The sequence below is a fragment of the Glandiceps talaboti genome, chromosome 15 (assembly GCF_964340395.1).
Source record: "Glandiceps talaboti chromosome 15, keGlaTala1.1, whole genome shotgun sequence".
Taxonomy (NCBI): domain Eukaryota; kingdom Metazoa; phylum Hemichordata; class Enteropneusta; family Spengelidae; genus Glandiceps; species Glandiceps talaboti.
In genome coordinates this window covers 5,100,167-5,121,246 of record NC_135563.1, presented here as the reverse complement: position 1 = coordinate 5,121,246, position 21,080 = coordinate 5,100,167, and the positions used below count along the sequence as shown (strand labels likewise).

General features: G+C 36.4%; 1 protein-coding gene across 1 annotated transcript in view; it reads right to left on the bottom strand.

Moving 5' to 3' along the window:
• LOC144446136 (peroxisome proliferator-activated receptor delta-like) overlaps positions 1-16,645 on the bottom strand; it is a 93,751-nt gene extending 77,106 nt beyond the window's left edge. The window contains exons 1-2 of the mRNA XM_078135855.1: positions 16,534-16,645; positions 10,420-10,612 (exon numbers count right to left, since the gene is read on the bottom strand). Of these exons, the coding sequence (XP_077991981.1) occupies positions 10,420-10,612; positions 16,534-16,617 (277 nt within the window). The 5' untranslated portion in view covers positions 16,618-16,645. The remainder of the gene's footprint in view (positions 1-10,419; positions 10,613-16,533) is intronic.
• Between the last annotated feature and the right edge of the window lie 4,435 nt (positions 16,646-21,080).

The window sequence follows — 21,080 nt, the reverse complement described above, 5'->3', positions numbered from 1 at the left end:
TCTGACATTTGTGCCAAGTTTGGTTGAAATTGAGCTGGATTAATAATACTAGTAGTCATTCCAATAGCCACCTACATGTACATGTATATCATGTCAATACACAACTGCATTCTACATGTAGGATGACCATTTTCTCAGTACCACCTACATGTACATTGTACATTGTAACAATGGTCAAACACACCAGCACTGAGTGATATTTAAACCAAGACTGCAGTGGTATGGCTACCAAAGAAGCAAACAAACGAACCACACAGCCACTGCAAACCCTGAATTGATAGAGTCTGTATTTTTATTAAACCTCAGTGAGCACTATTGTGATTGAGATGCACAGTGTACATAATATACAATCAGCAGGCAATGTATATCATATTGTGGTATGCCAAGTTACACACTTCAATAGGTGTATACTCAAATAGTCAATAAATTGGGGTTCAGCTTTTTAATTACTATGGGATCCTGATTACACAACATTCTTGTTAGGGGTTTCTGAAACCAAGACAGAAAATTAACTTGATAAGGAGAAATCTACTTTGGAACTCAGACAGTCAACTTTGATGTATGCGATTAACATTGTGTATTGTTAGAATTTCCTAAGGTTAACAGATGGATTTAGAATACAGGTAATTACCATTTGGTTACTAAATTTAGAAAAGTGCAACTACAATGTACACCAGCACTACTGTTGAGTCTATTTTACTGATTGTGGTCTGCACAAAAGAAGGAAATTTCAACCTATGATTTTTTTTTCACACTGAAATTTATTCATTTATCATATTTCTTAGGTGACATATTTTAGTTAATCTAGTGCTAATCCCTTTTCATTTACAAGTATATTTTATTCTACATCAAATTTCAGTAACAGCTTATCATAGTACCATTTTTATCCTCATTGCAATAACTTCCCATGAAGGCAATACAAATACATGTAAACTTCGTCATTTTTTAAACTTTGTTGTAAATTTTGAATACTGCCATCAGAACACATATCATACCCTGGTGTATGCAAAACATTGTTTGACATTTGCAACTTGTTTTATTGAAACAGGAATTGTGAGTTTCTAGTAGAGTTTTACTTTCACCCTCTGTACAACTGAGATACATCATTATCCTAACTTAGTTTTGAAACTGACTTAACAAAGGATTCCCACTCCTGACGACAAAAATAACTTCCATCAGACACTTCAACTGTGTGTACTTTATTTCACCAATCATTATTCTTACTTAGTCTATGATGTTGCCAAGAGACAAGACAACCTATTTTAAAGAACTACTTTACAGCATCCTGGTAGCTACCAGTAGTAGCCGAAGATAAAGGTATCATTAACAAACACCTATCAGTATTACCTGTCTATTCAAATTGTTATCTGCTTACTACATGTTTCAGCATATTGTACAGTAATGCAAACAAAACCACTGTCATAGAATAGAAATCCCTCGATGGGATAATTCGATGACGTTTGAGCAATATACAAGAAATTAAGTCACTAATTCAACATAATATCCACATGAGCACAGACAATTGTAGAATACGACTTACATTCTTTTCCTTCTTGGATCATTCATGATACTTTGGATTTTTCATTTACAAAATAGCTTGGCCCCAGGCTATTTCAGTATAACAATGTATTACTACATCATACAGAGATAAATATAATTTCTCTTTTTCTCTAAATATAAACATAAAAAATGCGAATACATATATACTACTTTTCTCTATTATTTCCTCTTTTCTGCAAATACAATTTACAAATTACATGCACAAGTCTCTGTAGTTCCAACATGCTGTGCCAAATGCATGAACAAACTGTACCAAGTGTTATTAATCCAATTTCAACAATTTGTTTAAGTTTTATTTTCTCTGCTTGTAACAAGTATATATGCTTGTAAATGCTTGCCTGTCACTGGTTGTAATAGATACATGAATATGAAGTATTTATAGATACATTCATTACTTGTAGCTTCCATTCTCTTTTCTATAATCTGTATGCACAATAACCATATGAACACAAAGTGTTTATAACTGTATTTTTCGGTTTTCTTTAAATCTAAGCATTAAAAATGTGAACACATATATTTTGTAACTTTCTTCTCTATTTCCTTTTCTTTTGATAACAGCCACATGAACACAAATAAAGGATTTATATATAATATATTTCTTGGAAGCAAATCCCAGATTTTCGCTGACGTTTCATCAGCATTGTCAGGAGGTTTATACTACAATGGGCTGGGAAGATGCTGATGAGACATCAGCGAACATTTGGGATTCACTTCAATTTTTTGACTCTGTGAGTAGAAATTTTTATTCCTAAGTATGAAGCTGAAGTACAATGAACATTCAGTCTTGTATTTATAGATATACAAAATGTACATTACTTGTAGCCACTATTCTCATTTCCATAATCTACATTGTGTATATGTACATGCATAATAACCATTATTACATACATGTATGTACCACAGATTACTTGCACTGGTGTGTGCGCATACTAGTGGTATTTGTGATGTGCAATACCAAAAACATTATTGCATACCTGAATGCAAATGATATGCAAACAAGGACGAGATAGTTCACTACAAACGAAATCGCATCATCACACTGTATGATTTTTATGGAAAATTGCCGTTTCAGATAAACATATATAATAATAACAGAACCCTTTGATACGTGAGTTCCAGCGTGGGTACTCACGGATATTTGCACTCGTACTTGCAGTGTTTTCAACTTGCTAAGCTCATGAATTTACGAATGCAAAGAACACTGCAAGCACTCATGCAAATACCTCAAGTACGTCACACTTGCGCTCACGTGTCAAGGGATTCTGTCATATACATGTGCATACATGTATGACTACAAAGTATCTATTTTCCAAATTTTTATCTCTACCCATGACAATCATGTGAACACACATACTGAAACTGTCTTTCTGTTGATAATAGCCATGTGAATACAAATAACGTATATTTATATATACATTACTTGTAGCTGCTATTCTCGTATGCATAATAACCATGTGAACACAAAGTGTTTATAACCATGATAATCATGTGAACACATAACTGTCAATTCCCCTATTTTTCTCTTATCACGATGATAACCACATGAACACAAAACATTTGAAGTATTTATAGCTGCCATTCTCTTTTCTAAAGTGTCAATAACTGTCAATCTCTATTTCCTCTGATGTATGGAAACCATGTGTAAAGTCTATAACAACAATTGACTTGTACATGTATAATACCAAAATGAAGTGATTCCAAAATGTGACAAATAGAATTTCTGCTAGCATGTACATGTATATGTTCCTGTGTACATGTACAGGTGTGTATACCAGTTCAAGTTGACAGAATTTTTCTCATTTTGTCATCAATAAATTGAATTTACATGTAGTATAATGCATGTGAATGCTTTCAAATTGTCTTCATGAAGTACATGTATATGTAGAGCTCTGCATTACATGTAGTAGTAACTGTACATATGACATGAAGTTGTTGAGGAACTGTTAGGAAACATAAACAACTGATGCAAACATACATGTACAATGTACATTTATGCTGGCTGGTGTAAACATATGGAAATAAAAAAAAACCTACATAATGTACATGTATGCACATATATGTACTACATGTATATCAAAAATGCATAATTTGTTATAATCATATGAAGTCACTTTGGAGACTGTTACATGTACAAAATGTACATGCAGTCACGTAACTTGTTATCAGCTCTAAACTAAACTTTTACCCGAGAGATCAACACACATTTTACATTCTATATGGAGAATGGGATTCTGACAGTGTCCCTCAGAGAAAGAAGAGGCCGCAGGAAAGAGGGGCACTGTCAGAATTGCCTCTGGATTTACTCCATCTGCGAGCAAGACTACATTTTGTATCACCCACAGAATTGTCTTGGTGTTAGTCTCAAGAATTTCTCCATAGTACTTCTAGAAGAATAGTAACACCAAGACAACTCTCTTGGCCATATTTTGTCTAACACAGGGCCAACCACATTTCCCCCTAACATGTTGCTGAAGGGTCACTGTCAATTATTTTATGCTGATACAGCATTTACCCAATCAAGTATGGTAAATTATTCACTGGCCTCAACTATAATTACACACAGCTATAAATGTTCTTACATTTATGGCTCCCCACAGCCCAATCCTGAACTGAACTTTACGACTAGCATTTCTAGACTTTTCTAAATACTGCAATAATGAATAGTTAACTTTCATAATGTTTGAATGATACAGGCACATTGGCTCCCCAGTGTGTGATTAATTTCCTAGGTTAAAAAGTCAGATGAAATATACACACTGCCAGTACAGGGCAGCTACAACAATGTAAATTGTACAGCATACTCTAAATTACCACATGCCAGTATGCAAAGATCACTGACAGTGATAACGAGATTGAAATGTGCAAGACTTATCAATAAAATGCTTTGTCATTTAATATAACAGTACATCATGTAAACAGGTACATGTATACATGTTGTATATTACGGTAGCAGTCCTTTTTCTGTGGCCTTTCACTTTAGTGGCCTTTGTCAAACAGTCATCCCCACAAGAAAGTAGTCAATCCAGGAACATGAGATTCAAATATTGAGTTTTAACATTTTATGATTCAAGTACACTAGCTAAGTTATAAATGAGTTTTATACGTACTCCTCTATTAATTATTAATATACATATACATGTAGTGGTCATATCGCCAAAGACTGTTCTTTATTAATATACATATACATGTAGTGGTCATATCGCCAAAGACTGTTCTTAGAATACCTGTACATTGTATGCAAATCATTGAATAATGTTAACATAGATTATCATATACTTATTAAGCAACTTTGTATTTATGTTGCTTCATTTGAATACTGTGATGTAATGTAAAGTGCAATTTGTTTTGACATCAATTTCTGGCAATTTTTACATAATTTGGGATTTTTAAAATATGTATCTATATATTAGAGGCATTGGTAAAAGCATGCTGTTATGGAATCACCATCCATGTCAGTGCACCACCAAAATCCTGACAGAACTGTGAATATAGCTGAGCTGTGTAGGCATTGAGGACTGACAACCAGTATGGAGTTACCCTTTCATAACCTATCACATACATTGTAATGTGACATATCCACTGGCAATACAGTACTAACTTTTTTCAAGATCAATTTGAAACAAAATGCAAACACCGGAAAATTGACACCATCGTACAGGTACATTGTATGATGGTGATTAACATTCCATTTTTTAAGATATTTGTGATATGTTTGTTAAATCTGAAATTACTTCTCGGTACCTGCAATACATGTAGCTTTCACCTCATGCTAGAGGGTCAAGATAAAACAAGCAGGTTGACTAATTTTCACGCACACCTATAGTAATGCATGTGGAATGCGTGCAGCGGAAGTTATGGTCTTGACCAAGAAATTGAATGTTCGTAATTTTTATGATGCACCTAGGGAGTAATATCCTATTTCAAGTACAGAAAACTCATATTCTATAGAGTAAATGATAATAGTAGAAACTGTGATAATACAATGTACTACACCATACATGTAGTTTACAATTAACATCATACAATACAATGTTACAAAACTTTCAGACATTGCCATTAAGAATGATATTAGATTATTTCAACTTTCATTCTTAACAGCTTTTTAGATTCATACATTGTTTCAAGACAAAACATTGAAGTTTCCAAATAACACATTTCTAACTGCATATTCATTATAGTTATCGCTAATAGTACTGTCAACCTGGAAATTTTTGCTAAAGATTTATTTTTGCTTATTTTGATGGATAGCAAAAAAAACACAAAAATAAGTAGTGACTGAATGCCTTCTTGTACCAAGTTGGTAATTAGTCTTTGAGAACTACTGACTAAAAACGCAAAATATTTTAGTGGCAAAAATATCAAAGTTTATGGTAATCTGCTTTGATGTCTTTTATTTGGTAATATGGTGTTCACAATATGTGAACAACAGATGGTTTATAACAATTTCAATATTCTAGCCAAAGTGACCATGACTAAGCATATTATGAGACATTGCAATCCCAGAAGTATTATTAATATCACTATCAGTGTATTCATCCTCTGACAAACAATATTACTAATTTTAAATTGCATATCACTGGATAATTGTGACACCACTTAACACAAAATGTACATGTACAATTAACAAAGCTGCAGGTACCACTTCTTTGGAATAAGGGTACATTTGTAATTACGTGAAGTGCCAGGGAAATGTGTCTATGCAATATTTTTGAAACCCAACTCCCATCCTTATTACCAACTAACTGGTGATGAAGTAAACCGACACCACTTTCACTTGGACCACTTCATTATTCAATATTCTCATTCTCTGAAAATAAAAGTACCACTCCCTTAAAATGCTATGAATACAGTGTTGGAGAATGCACGGTGCAAACACCATCCTTGCCATCTAGGCCGCCATGCTTGGCAGGTTTCTATCGTGCTTCAAAAGTCTCAAAATGACAAAATCATAATAATACTTTCACATGAAGAGAAATGGTTGATCCCCAATGTACATGTGAGTATGTGTTAAAATAAACATGTCAGAGTTTGTTCCAGTGTTGAAGTTATACATATGCTGATCACTATGCAACCCCATATGCAAATTACCACATCATTTATACATGTAAATTCATATGCAAATAAGCCACATCCTTGCTATCAATGCTGGGGAGAACACTGGATTATGATTTCATTTGCAATTAACAATTGTTGCTGGTGCCATTTCTTTGTATAAAGTACATGCCAGTCTCTCCTGAAAAGTGTGGTGGGAAACTTAGCTATTAATGTCTTATTTTGGGAACAAAAAATGAAATCACTTAGAGTGGCATAGTTTGCTAACCCGGCCATATTTTCAGCTCCAATCAAAGTACAGGGTTTGATATACTCATAAATAATTTGTACTATTTAACTGCCAGTTTTATTAAAAAGTGAGACTTTTATTCCCTCTCGTCTTATAAATGGTCACACTTATATTTGCAAAAACTGAACACTTAGTTCTTTAGTGCATTATAGTGTATGTAATGAGCCTAGACTATGTACACATGTACCTTATTTGATATCATGACTCAAGAACATTCAGCTCATTTTGGTATGCTAACAGTTCCACAAGACCACATTTTGCACACTCTGGTGTGTACAAAGTGATTAGGTTTGTTTGTCGGTGTGTCTGTGTGTTTTTTTCCTTCTGCCTTAGCCCACAATCCACTTTTGCTTTTGCCCTACCACATCTGGCATTTCGCTAGCATCTATTTTTGGCCATAAAGAAGGGGCAAAATTCATATTGGGTTTTTAATTTTTCCCACTGTGAAGTCATCAATAGCATAACCACATGCTTAGATGCAACCATCGACAGGGAGGAATTTCTTCCGTATCTGTAGGCCAAACTCAGAGGGTTGATTTCTAAGATGTACAAATTATTACCATATTCAAATCATTATCAATACAGGAAATCATAATCTAATTTTAAGTTTGAATAAAAAGCTACTAGCAAAATACCAGGCGTGATAGCACAAAGCAAGAAATCCCTGCACGACTGGATTCTACGCTATTTCCTCCTAGATTTCCATGAAAATCTATCTTGGGACACTTTTACAGTATGTTACCTTTACATATGTCGAGTGAAAAGTATGTGAACTGACTATTACAGTTTGCTATGGCCTATACACTGTACATTGTATGTCTAAAGTTGAAACTATGCATTTGACGTCAGCTAATACTATATATTATCTTATCGTTTCTCATACACATTTCGTTCTATGTTACACTTTTGAGGTCATTTGGGGGTCACTTCGACAGTTTCATTGCAGGCACTTTGATTGACATGTTGATGCCTGAATGGTTGTAAGTGTTTGCTTTCTTTTTACTTGTTGTCACAAAACTTTGAACTGGGTTACAAGTTTCTGGGTCACTTTGATTGCAACGCCATGATTGGGAGTTGAAACATAAACACCTGCGATGCAAAGGACTTTGGAACAAGTACATTGTAGTACTAAGAAGTGAAGTCTATTTTACACAAGTACCATTAGTTAGTAATTGTCAATGAACCTGCTACTACCGGGGTACTCCTGTTTAAATCAATGAGTTGCAAGTGTACACACAGTACAATTCACTACCCTATTCCTACTGCCAGTCTGGTCACTTGTTTGCTAAAGTTTTGACTTTGTATATACTACACAAAACTGCAAATAATGAAATCCCCAGGCTTGCACAGCAATATCCACAATACATTTTGGGGTACACCTCCAGTTTCAATCAGAAATTGTTACTTTTTCCAATAATGTCCATTTCCCAGTGAGGCTAAACCATGGAAGTATCACCAACACTTCCATGGCTAAACGTTTCACAGAATATTAGTAATTGAACAAAACAAACGAAAATCCTTTGGACAACACCCAACTATAATTAATATTTTAAAACAATAATCTGAATTAGAATATTCATTCATCATATTAACATTCTCTTTTTTCAAGTATTCAGATGTTTTCTCATTTTATCAAAAATAATAAAAGTGGTACTTTTGTTTATTTGTTTTACAAGATCACCATTTATTTGCACGATCAGTGCTCTGCATGCCGCTCTTATTTGTTTGTAAATTGGTATCTATGTAACAAAAGGTGAAATTTAAAAAAAAAACAAAAAAAAAACATACAAACAAAGCTTTTTGTAGTGATTTGAAAAGTCTTTGATGTGGTTTACACCACCAACAAACAGTAACTACTTGATACTGAAGTTACTTATTTTGTTCTACTTGTCAAATCTACCTTTGAACTTTTACTAAATAAAGATGAAGTTTACTTCTTCTTTTTTAATTATTTGCACTCGACTCCTTGTGGCGACTCTTTCTACATTATGTAAGTATATTCTTGTAAAATTAGTGGAAATATTATCAATGCTGAACCGTATGCATAACCATAAACAAAAGATGAAGTTTTCTGCGGTTTTTTAAAAAAAGGAGAGTTTAATTGTAATGATTAGAAAACTCTTTGATGGGATTCTCACCACCAACAATACAATTACTTGGTTCTGAAGTTGACTGTTTTTATTGTACTAGAAATCTAACTTTGAACTTATACTTAAAATAAAACAAAAACAAATGAATGCAACTCCAATGCCTAGACACTGCCCTGCTAAGATACATGTTAAGAGGGGTAGCAGAAAAAAACAAGGGAATCTGAATTTCTGTCTGTTGTTTTCAATTCAATTCACCTCAAAATATTACATAATACCGGTGCTTTACCTAGTGGATGTTTTGATCAACCCTTTGTTTGTGTTCAAATGTAAATTGAAAACTAAACTACCACAGAAAAGACCTAAGAAGTTTGTCAAATACAAGTTAATGTGCTTTACTGCCATAAAGTCAATAGAAATCACCCTCTGTAGGCAAATTATTTACATACTAAACACAAGTTATGGGCCAACATGACATCACTAACAAGTTATGTTATGTAACTTACATATTGTGTTGATAGGAAACCACCCACCAATCTCTTTTCACTTTTCTTTTCACAAGTGTTCAATACATACATGTAGGTCAGTCTGTCCTTGGACATGCTAAGTTAATTGTTTAGAACAGTTACTTTCATTTAAACTCCAGGAATGTACACAAATTGTCACATGGTGGTCAGGTCTGAGTGAAAGGGAAAGTGTCGCTAAAGTAAAAGCATGACGAAATGTCAACGGAAATGGCCAAGATCCCGGAAATCGTTTCCAAACTGTCGCAGTTTGTACGAAATTCTGATGTATCGAGTTCCTCGTCATGATCTCAGATCAATATGACCAACTTCGAAACATAATTACATGCAGCCACACTCGTAATGTGGAGTTCATGAACTGACGACGAAGGAAACGGCGACAAATTTGGCTGACAATCCCGGAAACCATTTACTGTGTTTCTGGAAACATCGCCTGTGAATGTGTGAACTGTCTTGTAATAATGTATCATTCGAGCATCACCCACCCGTAGGTGTGAGCGAAAAGCAAAACCCTGTCAATCTAAAATACTATAATATATTGTATGCTAGTCACGCTATATATTACTAGTGTGATCATCAATGTTTTCGATATCGCCAAGGAATGATCCATTTCTTAAAAATAAACCACTTTCCCAACAATGCAAGTACGTAATCAATGCCTTCAAATGTACACATTTGTCTGCAGGGGTTGCGAAGCAGTCGTACGATTACAGGGGCCCTATGCGTTCACGTTCTATTTCAACTGTACGTACCTCTTACACACAATAATATCATAAACAAACTCCAAAAGTCGTCTCCCTGTAAGTCTTCTACCCTGGGAGGACGGTAAAAGTAGTTACACACCATAAAGCAAACTCAAATGCCAATTTATATTCAGAGATTCCAGACATAAATGAGAACCACATACCACATGTTTGTTCGTCTGTCCCATTCACTTCGGCGTCTTGGTCTGCGGAGTTCGGCGTTTTCTCTTCGTACAAATCGTCCTCACTGTCGGCAGTATCGCCGTCCAAATCGAACTCACTCGCCAGTTGCTGCCGAGCAGCTGCTTCAACTTCTTCCATCATCTTTCTTGGCCACTCAGTCCATGAGCTATGACACTTAGCAAGAAAAAGATGACAAAGTCGTTAGTGCAATGAAAGCGTGGGTACGGGGCAATCGAAGACGTGTTGTTGTGTCACTGTGAAATGCAAACAAGCGAAGTTGAACTCGCACCGCCTTCTGCCAGGTACGCCGCCATTTTGAAAGAGACAACGAAGGGGGCGCACTAGCTGCTAGAACTTAGAAGAGAAATTGACTTGCACTCGATCGTCCTTGCATTCACTCAATACATCTTTGCACTCAACGACTCGTCGAGACTCCTCGTCGCGACTCTTTCTACTTTAATATTCAAGTAGATTCTTGTAAAGTTAGTGGAAATATTATCAATGCTGAACCGTAAGCGTCAGACAACTGATAAACAGCAACATTAAATTGGAAAAACGTGCCGAAAATAATCGAAAGTTCCACGAAATAAATTTACTATGATAAGCTTATATAAAGCGAGATGCATCTCGTAGAGATAAGCTTAACGTAGACTCATGTGTTGTTGTTGCTGTTGTTGTTGTTGTTGTTGTTGTTGTTGTTGTTGTTTTGTTTTTGTTTTTGTTTTTTTTCCTTAGAACAAAACTGCCGTACGCGTGAATATAATGTAGTGGTCTATATCCATCAATCTGCATATACCATATATTCCACTGAGCTTTGACTGCACTGACCCCGGTAAGCTTACGGATTTTGATTGTTGGACTTGTAAATAACACAGCCATAAATATAACTAAATACAACGATTCACTGCATCGGTCGTGCTGTAATGATAGTATTTCAATGTTTCTTTGATATGTCCCTGAATGCGAAGGCTGATATATATAGAAGAAGAAAAAAGTTGCCGCTGATGCTGGCCAGTTTCATGATGCGGATGTAATCGGCAATCCTTTAGCTATAGTGTAACTAAGTACACTGTGTGTGTGACACTAATTGACACGGAGGCTGAGATGGGCCAGGGGTAACTTGTCTCAGAGAGTGGTTGGGTGAGGGATCAAATACATTTAGTCGGAATGTCATCATTTTTGATAGCGCTAAACGATGGAAATCCACAACTTTTTTTTCCGACAATAGGGCATGTATTTAACATTCCATTTCGATAAATTATGTTTGGAGCTAAAACGCCCACCATGGCGGATAAGGGAGCGCTGTTAGTGTCACTGCAAATATCCCGACCCCCGGGGTAATTGGTATATCATGTATATGAAAGTACAGTAGGTCCACAATGGGGTTTAAATTTATCTGGAACACGGACCACTCTTACCCCTGGTCAGGCTCTCACTTTACACACACAGGTTTTCGTTTGATTTACAAAACACTCCAAGGATATTGACCCGATTGGTATGTATTGATAAAAAGTTTATTGAAAGATTATCAGGGTGCCTAGGAAAAGATAGTGCAATTTACTATGGTGAAATTCAAGGGCTAGCCATAACGTCTTCACGTGAGATGCCGAGCAAGCGTAAAACCCGACAGTATACTCGGGTACATTACGGTCTGTGATTGTGTATAAAAACAATGATATGATTAAAAGGTAAGATAGCATCTCCCAAACACTATGACATTAACACCAGTACTTCACTACATAATTTTGAATGCTAGTGAAATTTTCATTGTATGACTAATTATCTTTATTTTTTTTAGCTATATTTGCATAACACTGGTAACTTCAACATCAGATTTACTAAAAAATGATTAATTTAGAAGTTTCTTTCTACCTAGGTATTGTAGCACAACAATCGAAAATAATGTATAATGTCTCAATTCGGCGATTTCTGGAGTCTTTGTCCTCCCGATTTTGATAGTTCCAAAACGTGCAATTTTTGACATTTAAATGATAACGTCATCACCAAATTTTGCATACAGAAAAAATTTCACTAGCATTCAAAAGAATATTATGTAGTGAAGTACTGGTGTTAATGTCATAGTGTTTGGGAGATGCTATCTTACCTTTTATCCATATCATTGTTTTTATACACAATCACAGACCGTAGTGTACCCGAGTAGTAAAACTTGACAAAAACGAATTGGCGAAGCGGAGCGAATCCGACTCACGACGGAATCGCAAATTTTGGGACAGAGGGAGAATCGTTCTAAAATTGTATTCAACATGTAGCACAACACTATACTCGACATTTCTAAAACGTATTTCACTCAATCTTCTATTTCAGTTTTGCGAACGAGGTGGTAAACCTTAGATATTTTCAAATTCGTGTCTTAACTATCGATTCTTCGATCATGAGGAAGAAGTCAACTCACAGCCACAATTTTATGTCACAAGATATAGTTTCCAAGCACATAGGGAGTAGGCCCTAATTTGATCATTTCAAATGACTGTTGACAGCTAGAGTCCACTCCATCAAACGCCCCCACCCCCACCCCCACCCCCACGACAGAAATTTGAGTCTTCAAGTTTAAGATTGGGATTACAAACACGGAGTTGCCGATGATGTTAAAGGCGATTGAATTGCGTGATGATCGTATAAAGCGCGCCATCAATTTTTTCTAGTGAAAACCATAATTTTGTAACATAAGTTTGTCGATGTGCAAGTATTTCCTGATTCCATTTCTGTGGAAATTTTTAGTCATTGGTATTCAAACGCATATTCTAATCACTGCTTTCTGCAACGTTGTGAAACGAAACACTTCATGATTGAATAGTATTAAACTGTCCAAGAAATTGTATGTACATAATTGAATGAATTCAATTTTTGTCTATACGCCATATTTATGCACTTTAAAAACATGCTTTCTAAAACTGAGTTTACTGTACCAGTAAATGGGTCGGTCACAATTCGTGGCGTCGAGTCTTAAATAGCAACACCACTGCAGAAGTTGACTGTAATACTCAGTGAATTCCTATTTATCTGTACGCCAAAAGTGATTTTATTTCATTCTCATCTGAACCGTTGTCGCCAAGGTATACTGTCGACAGTCGCTCGCGCCTTTTTTCCTACGTTTGATCTAAACTTAAGTCGTCGCCGTGCTCCGATCCGGCGCAATACTACTATAATCGCATACTGATATCGAGGGCCGAAGGCCCGAGCCCAAGTCAGTAAGTCAGTAAGTAAGTAAGTAAGTAAGTAAGTAAGTAAGTAAGTAAGTAAGTAAGTAAGTAAGTAAGTAAGTAAGTAAGTAAGTAAGTAAGTAAGTAAGTAAGTAAGTAAGTAAGTAAGTAAGTAAGTAAGTAAGTAAGTAAGTAAGTAAGTAAGTTACGTGGGTAGGTAGGTACGTCAGTCAATCAGTAGGTAGGTAGCTAGATAGATAGATAGATAGATAGATAGATAGATAGATAGATAGATAGATAGATAGATAGATAGATAGATAGATAGATAGATAGATAGGTAGGTAGATAGATAGGTAGGTAGGTAGGTAGGTAGGTAGGTAGGTAGGTAGGTAGGTAGGTAGGTAGGTAGGTAGGTAGGTAGGTAGGTAGGTAGGTAGGTAGGTAGGTAGGTAGGTAGGTAGGTGAGTAGGTAGGTAGGTGAGTAGGTAGGTAGGTGAGTAGGTAGGTAGGTAGGTAGGTAGGTAGGTGGGTAGGTAGGTAGATAGGTAGGTGAGTAGGTAGGTAGGTAGGTAGGTAAGTAGGTCAGTCAGTTAGTCAGGCAGTCAGTCAGTCAGTCAGTCAGTCAATCAGTCAGTCTGTCAGTCAGTCAGTCAGTCAGTCAGTCCGTCAGTCAGTCAGTCAATAATTAAGTAATTGTGTAAACTGTTGCTCCCATGATATGAAGGCAATGCGACAAGAATTTAAAATTAACTGTACATCGCCACAGTAGCAGAGAGTCACAGATTGACCTGTTCTTCGTCATGTGCCGTCGTGTCACATATAGTACAATCCAGCAATTATTATTAGCTTGAAGTAATACCCAAGTATTCTATGTATTTTCCTCCATCTTCACAGCATTCGCTTATTCGAATGGGAGGTATGTTCGCTTGCAGTTGGGATCAAGAAACACTGAGATATATAGTTCTGCGTCTGCGCTTAGCTTGGGTCAAATAAAGTTTAACCCTTTATTTGGAAATTAATTAAATTCATTTCAAGTTAAATTAGAAATCACATGTATACCTGGCGTGTAAACTTAGCGCCCCTAACTTTGTGGTTAATTAGAGTGACACTTGTTGATGCTTGGCATCGATGACAACAAACTCCCACGCATCATGCTATCCATTAGCACTGTGACAGGAAATGTAGTTTTTATGTCGTGATAAGATTACTCTAGTTCGATAACAATCGTGGGTTCAGTGATCACGATATATCTGTCAGACATGCTGCTCAGGCTCAGACAACCAACACTCAGTGTATCAAACACAACTTTCTTCAATGAAATGTTTCACCTCCGATGACAATACGACTAGCATTACAAAGTTAACGTTAATTTTTCGTCCCTCGAGTATCGTTTAACGTAGCTTAAAATCATCATCAAACTTGTTGAGTGATCTAGACAGTATGTCGTTGAAACCTCCCCCACCCCCAACCCCACCCCACATAAACGATACTGTCAAGCAACAACTGTTACAGGTTCTAAGTTACATCATTCTTCATATGACAAGGAAAAAACTTTTCAGTGATCAGAAGTATGTAATGTACAGTGCCGTTACGCGGCCGACAGATGGGACAAGCATGCACATGTATCGGACCCAGGTGTCTACGTACTGGTACAGTGGTAATGTTCATTTATTTTCGCCATCGAGTCACATTAGATATTATTGCCGAACTTTTTAGCAATCGGGTAACATCATCAGGCGCGGTTAGAGTTCATTATCATAATTATTTCATCATTGGTAACATTGGCCACTTGTAAACAGGGTAAATAGCTGTTTTATCAATCCATTTTTCGACTACGTTTCATAATTATTTAATCATGACGGTTAGTAGAGTTTGCAGGTCCAAACGACTAACGTGTGTATGATTACGACGAGAACAATATATAGACAATCCCTAATACAATGTACTTTACACGGGAATTTCACCATCTTGGGGGACAAATAGACCTACCGCTTTGACATGTTATAGGTACATACAATGTCCGATGTGAAATTGCGTGAATAATTCTCGCAAGGAATTACTAAATATGGTATCGTATGTTCCTGAAAATGGTGCAAAGGTGTGCGTGTGCGTGTGTTTTCTAGTCGAGAATGATATTATACTCTTTATCAGGAACACTGCGTATTTGCTGTACACTAGATATTCATGCCAGAACGTAAACGGTCCCTGCTTGTTGGAGGCTCAGTATATATGTAAGCTTATATAGCGCGATACCACAGTCACTTGTGAACTAATATGCCATTCCAGGATGGTAAAATATTCTAGTCTTGGATCATCATAATACAAAATAATGACGTTATCGTAGGTATTTACGATACGATACCGTTATGGGTCACTGTTTCTCACCCGAAACAGTGACCCGTAACAGTATTTTCTGAATATCGTAAATACCTATAATAAAGTCACTATCTGAATTATATTATGATCATCCTAGACTAGAATATCACCATCCTGGAATGGAATATTACATGTAGTTCACAAGCGACTGTGTGCGATACCGTAACATAGCTGAATTTGAATTACCATGCATATGTCGTCTGCCTGTACCGTACGGTCAAAATGAGTGTCACCGTGTTAGTCTAATGATAACAGTGGCATCTCCATTGTCATGTGTGTTGCCTAATGAACTACTGAAACTCGTTGGGTAATTTGACAAGGAAAGGTGCTTCGTTCACTCAGCGTTATTTTGGGAAGAGGCGGAATGAATGACATTAGCTAGAACTCGAGGTCGATCAAGAAACACCGTCTGACGTGGACATTTGTAAACACCGTACATACATGCCGTCACTTCCCGCAGTCGACGGAGTTGTTTGGTTACATCATGCAATATGGCCAACACTCACGGTCAACAAAACACAACGTTTTTCTCTCCTCTCACACATCTTTGTCACTCACCTGGTCACTCATAGGTGTCCCCGACAGTCGACTGGCGCTATCACCATTGAAGAATTTCCCCTTTCCTGGTAGTGTTTGCGGCATTTTTGGAGGTGAATGGTGGACGGACGTGCCGAGAGCAACAATGTACAACGATTGGGTCAGTAACTACGGGTCAAAAGTTATATTGACTTAGGATTGGAGTTACGCGTTTAGTGTTTATATTATTATATTTGCGATCTACATGTTCCAACACTGTAGAGATATTCCCAGTTAAGCTTCGTCCTCAGTACGGAAACTCTTAATATGGAATCAGTCATAGAACAGAAAACCATGGCTTTCCCTAATTACTAATTTATATATAAGTACGCTTGCAGTTAAATCATAAAAAGTGCATTGCGTACAATACTTGACTGGGTGTCCGTCTCTTTATTTTTACAACATGTCATAAATAACAGTGACAGATGTCAAAAACTGATACTGATATTCTCAAGGTATATATGATAACCATTCACGTGTTACATGTGATATGAAAATAATGGTTCACGCGACAACCTAAAATTATTTTCATAATAACCTACTTATCGGAATTATCGCTTTTACCGCCAATGTAAACAGAGCTTTGAGTCGAAGAAAATAATTTGCCGCCATCAAATTGAAATAAAAAAGAACAGAAGGTCGCCACAACTACAAAAAAAATCTGCGTCAGCAATCTCCAGCTGTTTCTCAAGATACCCCAAAACTTACCTGTGAACATTTTTGGGCCACTTTACGGAAATTAAGTGAATACTGGGAAAATAACATAGATGTTGTTGTTTTATTTGATTTATTTATTTACAATCATAATGAAGGATCCTAAACGTAGAGTTTGGTATTGAATATAAAGCTGATTAACTCCAATACGTCGAACAATCAACGATAAACGTTATATTCTTGTATGCATCGAGTGACATGAATTCTATATCATGTCTATTGTAGTCTAGTCCATATACACTATCGTTACGATTTATACCTTCACTCACAGTTGGCATTCAGACTATGTCTACTTCCATGTATTGATATGATAACGGGAATTTTGGATATAAACCCGCCACGTCTTGTGTTGGTTGTCTGAGGTTTCGCTACTATCTGCACTGAGGTATGCACAGATAAGGCAATCATGTGCTAGTATTGACTTAATAGAGTTTCTATAGTAATCAACAACAGACGGTGTTATTAGGATCTGGTGTGATTCTTTAATTCTTTACACAGACTTCAAGTTAATACAGGTACTGCCATTCCCATACATAGTACATAGTGAAGAGGTAGGCATGAGACGGTTTATAGGTAATTAACACGATTACTGTTCGATCTAATCACATCTCTAGATATCAGACACTTGGCATGCAGTAATCACTTTGATTATGGCTTCTATAATGAATACTATAGCATTTCCATATAGCTCTTTTTAAGTACATAATCCAATATATATATATATATATATATATATATATATATATATATATATATATATATATATATATACACACACACACACAACTCTCTCTCTCCTCTCTCTCTCTCTCTCTCTCTCTCTCTCTCTCTCTCTCTCTCTCTCTCTCTCTCTCTCTCTCTCTCTCTCTCTCTCTCTCTCTCTCTCTCTCTCTCTCTCTCTCTCTCTCTCTCTCTCTTCTCTCTCTCTCTCTCTCTCTCTCCCCATCCGGCTCCAATCTCGCCCCTCTATTACCCTAATGTGGTGTGAATTTCCCGACTCACACTCTCTATATATCCCCTCTATTTCTGTGTGTTTCGTTATTTCCCTGAGACTCCGTCAATCTGTGTACTATGTGTATCTGTCTGAACATGTTAAAAACTGTTTCATTATGTAAAGGTACTCGTAGAAAATATAGCAATGATTTATTGCACATCGCTTAAGCTTGACCAATATATTCAGAACAAGTCTAATATTATAGTAATTTATCACTTTTGAAAACGAGTCCACAAGATTGCTCTATTCGGACATTAACCTACCTAACCTCTGTAACCCCTGTCTTTGTATCCATTTTATATCAGTCTGTCTGTCTGTCTGTCTGTCTGTCTGTCTGTCTGTCTGTATATGTCTGTCTGTATGTCTGTCTGTATGTCTGTCTCTCGCTCTGTATGTCCCTGTTACTCACCCAGTCTAACCTCTCTCTCTCTCTCTCTCTCTCTCTCTCTCTCTCTCTCTCTCTCTCTCTCTCTCTCTCTCTCTCTCTCTCTCTCTCTCTCTCTCTCTCTCTCTCTCTCTCTCTCTCTCTCTCTCTCTCTCATGTTAATATAAATCGTCCAAGGCCACTATGACATTGTAACTCACTGCTAGTGTTATCATGAAGTGGATATCATGTGATATTTGTCAAGTGTCGGCTAAATGCAAAGGAGTGCCGTCGTAATTTAATGCATTCCTTTGTAGAATACGTGTACATGTTTGCCTATTAGATTAGTCTCAAACACAGCTTTTTTATCTGTGACTCCGTTGCTCCTATCTTTCAGAATAGACCCCAGACCACTACACAACTGCAACAAAAACCAGACTGACAGTATATTGGTTTTCCTCAAATTAAGTTATCAAATTAACCAATGTCATCGATTTTTGACGTAAAAACATTGAAACCACTATCATAGTCACAGACCAAGTAAATTTGTACATTTTTTACCAATGGGCATTGCTTTGGACGTACGTACACGTGCATATCAAATCCCTTTCAATTGTCAGCTTATACATCAAACTCGTCTGGCCAGTCGTCTTAACTGGTGACCGGTTTTATGATGTTGATGTTTATCAACTATACTGGTGTCCTCACAAATGACGTCATTGATCTCCACCATCAGGAAGACATCCATAAAATTCGATTAACATGTCATAACTGATGATGACAAGAGAGGAAATATGTTTACCATGATAACGGTTTCTTCAATAGTTTTTGATAGCATTGAATTGCAATATGTTTGTACATCGTTGCCGAAAAAGTGCCTGGCTCTTACTCCCATTTTCTTTCTTTCCTTCTTTTCAATTGTTTCTTCCTCTGTATGCCAATATAATTTTGTCATAATCGTTAATTTTTAACGTCGGATATTTTCTGCCTTCTATTAATCTGAGTGCTACAAGTAGTCGGCAAATGAACGTACACCTGTTAATAGTATTTCCTTATGATTTATGATAAGCCGGATTTGGCAGTATAGGCCTACTACAAATCTAGAAAGACTATAGAGTTTCAATTAGGCGGGAAGATGTTTTTTTATTACTAATTACATAAACAAAACACAGACACTGATAGGGTGCATACACATGGAATGTTACATTTTGTCTCACTGTGAACACGAAATAAAAAAAAATGTGTTCGTTTTATATGACAGTGATGTTGATTTATGTCCACAGTGAGATACAATGTATCATTTTATGCTTGTGTGCTATCTGATCAGTATCTGTATTTCAAATAATGTAATTTTGTGTGAGAAGTAAACAAAAACAACGTGCTGCCTTATTGGTATTCTATATAGTCACTCTGGTTTGGTAGTAACAGGATATTATGCCGGTGGAATTTCAAAATGATTCGATCAGGTCTTTGCCAAATTTCAAACTCAATATCCAAGGAACTCGATTTTTTTCTATGGCGGACTTTACTATCATCTTAAACGTTCCATTTTCCATTATTGGAGCGCATTTTCTCCTTCAATTTATTAAATGTTTCAAACTTTCCTTTGAGCGAGAACTGTAGACATTCAAATCGTCGCTGGCGCACTTACATATCATCGTTGCTCTGTTACTCAAAACCTGCAGCTGCCTCCTATAGAGTCCCTATAGCTATACACACACGCATGCGTCCTTATAAATGTTTTAACAAACATCAAACTTTTCGGAATAGTTTCGTCCAGCAAATATAAATGTGCTGTATACGTATATATTCTCCCTGGCCTTATTTTCCGTTAATTATCAGAAGAATGATATTCACATCCCTTTTTCTTTTTCTTCTCTACTGTAATGTATTTTTTGTGTGCGATGGACTGAGGCCTTAGCATTTGTTTGACATAAACATATGTAAATGTTTTAACGTACCCTGTTATAATACAATGCAAGGGAATAACAGTGGGATTCTATGCCAAAAACCACAGATGGACCTCGTGTGATTACTGTTCAAACCACAGGTCGTTGGGCATAAAACGAAAGATATGTGATATCCCGTCACTAGGGGAAGTCACTCCGTCATCATTTTGTTCAGCCGTGTTAGGCCTAAGAGGTTAGACACTATTATAATATGCTGGTATAACTGGTATAAGCAGTAAATAGCAGTAAATTACAATGATGGCGTTGTAAGGTTAAAAACCAGTACATTTAAATGCTGCCAATTCAGTTTGATTAGGCCATAAATCCCTATTTTCTAACTTTGAGGTCAAAAGGTCAAGAGTCTGTATGTGTAGTCGTTATATTGTGACCAGTAGTAGCGAGTAAAACGAACTGGTCGAAACTTGAGTTAAAATCGAGTACTGCAAAGAGTCAACATAGACGGTTAGTCTGCAATGTTTTATCTGACCAATAAGATACTAGGTCTCGT